At 50.5% G+C, this 6,553-nt stretch overlaps 1 protein-coding gene across 1 annotated transcript; it reads left to right on the top strand.

The window, feature by feature from the left end:
- The first annotated feature begins 642 nt into the window (after window positions 1–642).
- LOC119110417 (leukocyte elastase inhibitor) lies at window positions 643–2,355 on the top strand. Its single transcript, XM_037234238.1, has one exon. It carries the CDS (start codon window positions 966–968, stop codon window positions 2,094–2,096), a length of 1,131 nt encoding a protein of 376 aa, XP_037090133.1. The 5' UTR covers window positions 643–965; the 3' UTR covers window positions 2,097–2,355.
- Window positions 2,356–6,553: the final 4,198 nt, after the last annotated feature.

Raw genomic sequence — 6,553 nt, 5'->3', positions numbered from 1 at the left:
GCCGCTGGCCCGGAAGGTTTCGCCGCGCTGACACCAGGCGTTGGCGGGGCTGCCGTTCTACCTGACGTTCGTGGGACAAGCGCCGCAGGATTCGCCCACCATTGTGTCAGATTCCGTGGTGGACGTCCAGGGGCGCAATATTTGATCCTGCCGTGGAGTGGACGTCAGCACATCTCATGCCTCGGGGATCCTGCCGGTGCCCACGAGTCGGCAGCCGCGCGTGTGGCACCGACGTGCCAGTCGCTGCGGAATCTGCATAGTGCGGGGCGCGATGCTGCCTTCTGCTGCCCTCGCGATTTCCACGGACTTTGCAGACGGATGAAGATTGCTGGGCCCCGCTTTGAAAAGTTGGGGTCTTGCCCCCCGTTCTCAGGCCCATGATTCTACTAGATAGATGCTAACCTGCAAAAGACTGCCGAGTCTGGCCTACAGTCTCGCAAAAAAACCGGCGAGTTATTGGCGTGTAAGGTGTCGTGGGCCAGTGAGTAAAAAAGTCGCGTCTCTCGTCGCAAACACGCGCGGCCCGCCTCATGTTTCCGCCGCGCGCGGTATCGGCCGACCTTGATGTGCGACTACGGCTTTGAGTGCAGATGGCGCTGGTGTTGCCAGTCGCCTGTGGCTTCGGACGTAACAGGGCAACTGGCCACCATTGATCGGTAGGTAGGAGGGGGCGCGGCGCCGACCACGGACCCGGGTGAACAAAGTGGGAGGACAAAAGCGGTGTGACGCGCCGCAAGTGTTGTGGTCGGCGAGCGGCGACGAGTCACGAGGCCTGCCGGCACGACACGTTGCGCGTTGAGTCAGCGCCGGGGCGTGGCCTGGCTGCAGCGACGCCGTCCGTCGGCCGCTCGGCACTCGCTCGCCCGGCGCGGCTGGTTCTGGCCGCGTGGTGTCTGTGTGCCGCCCCGCTCACCCAACCGACGGCTGGCGCCGGCCACTGTACGCTAGGCCCACCGGTCGCCATCATGGAGCAAGTCAGCAACCACCAGAGCAAGGCGGCCTCGGACCTGTACCGGGTGCTGGCCGAGGCCAGCGCCGACAATGTGTTCCTCTCACCCTTCAGCATCAGCACGGCGTTGTCGATGGTGTTCGGAGGAGCGGACGGCAACACCGCTCTCCAGATGCAACAGGCTCTGGCGCTACCCAAGGACAGCGCAGAGCTACACAACGGCTACAGTGGGTTACTGAGGGCGCTGCAAGATCCGCCGAATATCACACTGAACACGGCCAACAAGCTGTACGTGCAAAACGCGTACAAAATCTTGGACACCTACTCTGGTTTGCTGCAGAAGCAGTATTTAAGTGAGCTGAAGAGCGTCGACTTTGGTGACGCCGACGGTACAAGCAAGCTGATAAACGGTGACGTGGAACAGCTTACGAAAGGGAAGATCAAAGATCTTATCGATCCGAGTGCGCTGAACTCGCTGGTTCGGCTCGTGTTGATAAACGCCATCTACTTCAAAGGGTCGTGGCAGGAGAAGTTCGACAAAGAAGCAACAAGCAAGCGAGACTTTTTCGTCAGCCCGAAAAACGCTGTCAAAACCGACCTGATGTATCTGGATGATAAGAAATTCAACTGCGCAAGCCTCACAAACCTGGCGTGCAAGGCTCTGGAACTTCCTTATGAAGGAAAGCGCTTCAGCATGATCGTACTCCTTCCAGACAAAAAAGACGGTCTGCGGCCCCTCGAAGAGAAACTAGCGACCATGTCCATGCAGTCCATCCGCGGCGAGCTTCAGAACAGGAAGACTATGATCATGATACCGAAGTTCAAGCTTGAGGCTTCATATGATCTCGTCGATCATCTAAGGAAACTTGGCATGAACGATCTTTTTGACGCCAACGCAGCTGACTTGTCCAAAATTTCCGGTGCCAGGGACCTTTTTGTCTCCAAGGTGGTGCACAAGGCGTTCATCGAGGTCAACGAAGAGGGGAGCGAGGCTGCCGCTGCGACGGGCATGGTCATGATGATGCGCTGCATGCCCAGCCCTGTCGAGAAGTTCGAATTTATCGCCGACCATCCATTCTTCTTCGCCATCGTGGACACCGAGAATGGCCTGACTCTGTTCTCGGGTCGCTACGTCAAGCCCGAATAGCCAGCAAAGGCCGGGTGCCGGTTCTTCCGTGCCGCGGGCTGGCACGCTCTGGGGGGCGTTTGGTAACCTCAGTTGCATTTTCTTTGTCGGAGATTTATTGGGTTAGCTTATGGTTTGCATTTTCCCTCATGTAGCGGCTGCTGTGTGTGCACTGTGCCTTAAAACCATATTGGCAGGAGGTCAAGGTTGTGCAAATGTTCGAAATGCTGTTCTGGTGCCTTTTGTGTGTCATAGTGGCATCCATTTCTAGTGGCATCCATTGCGTGTTTTTCTTTGGGAAGACAGGACAAGGCTTCAACAATGAACATAGAAAAGCTGGGACAATCCAGAGTATCCAGAGCAAGAGCAGTCAGTCGGGGAAAAATAGTACCTCTGAGCTGGTAATAACGATTACAATTATTTGTTTTTGGATCCACCCTTTTGAGTTGAGGCTATACTGCAAAATACGGGCGTTCTGCACCTAGCCGCATGCAATACGTTTTTCTAACAAGAGTGGTTCATGTGATGCGGCATGCTCGTCTCAATGATACTTATCAAGACTAAAAAAGTAGATACCAGATAGGCAACTGGGTTTTAAAGTCATCAAAACACTTTTAAGCGTGATCAGACTATACCCTGAAGTGTGCCCGGAAATGTTCCGCCAGTTCAGCTCGTCTCAGTACACAAATTCCTTAAAGAATTTGCGCTCTCCTTGCAGTCACGCCAGCACAACATTCTTGACTAAATCACTGTGTAAATCACTAAATCACAATAGTAAGTCACTAAATCACTTGACTAAACCACACTTGACTAAATGATTGCGACCTTCAGGCTGCATTAGCGGAAGTGCGTCTCCAATGCCACGTTTATGTTTTTGTTCCCTACACCTTTCCTCAAAGATGTCCCGTGCTTGGTTGGCTAACAACTATCGTCGTCCTAGTCATGTTTGCCTGTTGGTATCGGCTCCCCAGTCATTTGCTAAAATGCCACAATTTGGAAGTCGCCACGCATCATCCAGCCTCGAGGTGAATCGCAGAAGTGTTGGATAATAAGCGTAGTTCGCAGAAGTGGCAGGTATTGCAGTGTGGATCATTTTGTCGCCCTTGATTCGTGGAACGAACAGCAGAGTCCTGTTGGCGTGGGCTGTGGTGTTGACCCCGCTATCAGCGTCCAGCCCACAGTATTTTTTTTTTTCACAGCAGACCCTATTGGTTGCTTAGCAGGGTACATACATAATGCGCCGGAGGCCAATGGTGATGTATATTTACAAACGGATTATTGCGACTAGGCCAATTATTGGCTCGGCCCATGCAGCATAATTCTGGAGCGGAGAAAGTGAATCTTTGTGTCCACGAAAGAGACTGGTCCATCTCATGTCATATACGGTTGGCTTGGATGAAGCTCTAGTGTTTTTTTTTTGCTTTGCTCGATCACATTCGATTAATTCTTGAACATCCTAACGTTTACATTTCTACTTGTTTTGAATTCGAACAATCACACAATGACATACGCAATGGATCTGTGTTCACACTATGATCCGTGATTACAATGAACCTAGGTCGCGACAACGCCACCTCCCAGCGCGGGTGCCGCCCCGCCAGCCGCCGCGGCAACCACCGCGGAGCGACATCTGCCACCCACCAGCCGCGCAAGCACGCGAGCCGGCCAGCTGTAGACTCCGCCAGGCGACAGGGCGGGGCAGTCAGCCACACCCCAGCCGGCAGCCCGGCCCCACAGCTCCCTCTGAAGGGCCGAGCCGGACGGCCACGGCGGAGAATCGACACCGGTAGTGACGCATGCAGAACGATGGCATACACACCCATTAACACACTTCCTCATGCGCGTACACAATCGAACACCAACAGTAACGTGCCCGGCATTAACGATAGTTTATCGCTGACTGCCTCATCCACACAATATAAGTGCCCTCTACTAACGTGATGGTTAATCAGGTGAGTGCACAGCCGGTCTCTCCAAGCTCACAGAGCGCGTCTGTTTGTAAGTGTGGATTGTGTTGGTGCTCGCAGCCACACATCCCTCTACATCGGAGTACCTTTGAATAAACCCAAAGAAACCTCGGGTATATGGTTCACACGACGCATTGCAACACTGCCATATGTACTGCTATCCCAATGGCAAGCATAGTTGAGTAGCGGACACATCAAGTGTTTCAACCGGATCAACAGGATTATAAAGGCTACAACAAGATAACGTTACACATAGTGAGTTGTCTGTGGAGTCGCAATCGCGTGCTCAGGTCACTCTCCAGAAAGCTGGCGACCCGGGGCAGAACCAGAACACATACGGTATGTCCTCGGTATGGCTCTGGCGGCGCGGACCCTGATTCGTCTCCTTGATCCCATAGAGGTGTACCATGCGGATGGTCGGTAGGATCTGCGGACGACTCTAGATGGCAGCCACCTTAGTTTGAAGTCATCTTTTGTGTCGTACAGAACTTTGTATACTTTTTGTCCATTGTTCTTGCCCCATAGGTCCAAGTCTAAGTTCCAACTTCGTCTGAGCATTGTCCGGTAGGGAAACATGAGCCGAGGATAGGAGCACACTATATCCCCACTTCGCTGTTCCCACGCACTCGCTTATCTGCTCGTAAGCGCATGGAAGGGCCGCATTGGTAGACTTTTTCTGAGCAAGCACTTCCTTTCAAGAACGGGGTATGGCATGCAGTAAATACTGACCATGTTAAAAAAATGCCCATGTCCGAAATGCATGTTCAGTTGGTCGGCGTTGAGGAGCTTTCGGTCCTGGTGGTTGTAAATGTTTATTTGAGCCACTGAACGGTGAATCAGTTGGTGCTTGTTCAAAGATTAATTCTGTTCAAGGTTCATATCAGTGTTCCATACGATTTTGCCCAGTATGTTTGCCTCTGAGAGTTTGGGCTGTAATGAGTGTACGATCTGTATCCAAGCATTTCTGCACTTCTGACCAAAACTTGCATCCATCCAGAAGATTCAACGCTTTGTTGGGATCAATATTACAGTGCAATAACGGTATTACTGGATTTATATTTGTTTAAGTTGCAGTATTTTCTTCCATTTGGCGTTGTACCCTGGATTAAGCAACTTCCTTATCCAGGCCGTTTTAAGACTGTCTGCCTGTACTGATGGATCAGGCACCCTCAGTCCTCCGATGAAAAGGCGGTTTTTCATCACCGACCGTTTGATGCTATCTCGAGATCGGTTCCAAATGAAATGGTTTATTATTGTTTCGATCTTCTTTAAGGACGTAGGATTTGGCTTTTCCAAGACAGTCATAAAATACATTGGTTGCGAGAGAGCCTCTGACTTTATCACTTGTATCTTTCCGTATACAGTAAAGCCACGCCCAAACCATGGGTAAAGTTAGGCTTTCAACATTTCTATTTTTCCGGATAGTTGATATTTCCTAGGTCTTCGCATGTCGAGGTGAGATTTACTCCAAGGTAATCTACTGAGTTACGCTCCCACGATGTTTCAATCTCTGGACAAAGGGCATCTGCTCGGTTTCGGTGCTGATCTTTTCAGACCACTCGCGTCTTTTGTCTGTTCAGAGATGGGCCTGATACATCTCGATAAGCATGCAATCATTTAAAATGTGCCCTAAAGCATTTATCAGAACTATCCACAATGACAGCTGTTTCATCGGCATAGGTCGAAATCTTTATTTCTGCGTCACTGATGGTAAGCCCGTTAATGCTGCTACAGCACCTGATTGTATGTGCCAGAGGCTCAATTGAAATCAAGAATAGCGGGTAGCTGAGTGGACATCTTTGACGGAGGCCTTTGGCTATCACGCACGGCTCTGACGGATGGCCGTTTCTCTGCACGCGAGCACTGCTCTGGGTACTTCAGTCCGATCATGCATCAAGTTAATCCACTTCTAGGTATCTGGTCCAAAACCTAGTGCTTTGACAGCACTTTCAGACAAGCTCAGTCCACCGAATATGTTTTACGCCAATGACAGAATAGTGTCAGTCCAGGTGCATTGTGGAATTTTGCACACCAAATTATGTCAATAATTAGCCGCGTATTTTCGCCTACCGGGAAGAAAACCCGCCTGATTTTCGTTTTTTACTTCATGCATTGCTGTTTTTAGTCTTTGTGCCAAAGCTTTTGTTAACATTTTATATACGACGTTTAGCAGATTGATGGACCGAAGGCATTTCATTTGTCTTCGATCTTGGTTCTTTTTCGGTATTAAAATAGCTATGCTGCACTTAATGATGTTCAAAATAGTTCCTACACTAAACATTTTAATCATAGCAGAATAAATAAGCCTTTTCAAGTCATGACAAAACAACGGTAGTAAAACGGCACGGTAAATCCATCTGGACCCTAATTCGTTGAGGTTTTCATCGAGAAAAGCGCTGCCTCTAATTCGTCCACAGTCAGCTGACCCTCGCAGACCGATGCTGTAAGGTCGCCCAGGTGTGTAATGCCGTCTAAAAATTGTGAAGGTGCGTTCAGATTAGGCCGAGGGCA

The sequence above is a fragment of the Pollicipes pollicipes genome, unplaced genomic scaffold (assembly GCF_011947565.3).
Source record: "Pollicipes pollicipes isolate AB1234 unplaced genomic scaffold, Ppol_2.1 Scaffold_7231;HRSCAF=8579_pilon_pilon_pilon, whole genome shotgun sequence".
NCBI classification, from domain to species: domain Eukaryota; kingdom Metazoa; phylum Arthropoda; class Thecostraca; order Pollicipedomorpha; family Pollicipedidae; genus Pollicipes; species Pollicipes pollicipes.
The sequence above is the reverse complement of the archived record's forward strand: the minus strand, read 5'-3'. Positions and strand labels throughout refer to the sequence as shown.

Coding starts and splice junctions, on each gene's coding strand:
- LOC119110417 (XM_037234238.1), top strand. CDS start 966: ATGGAGCAAGTCAGCAACCACCAGAGCAAGGCGGCCTCGGACCTGTAC.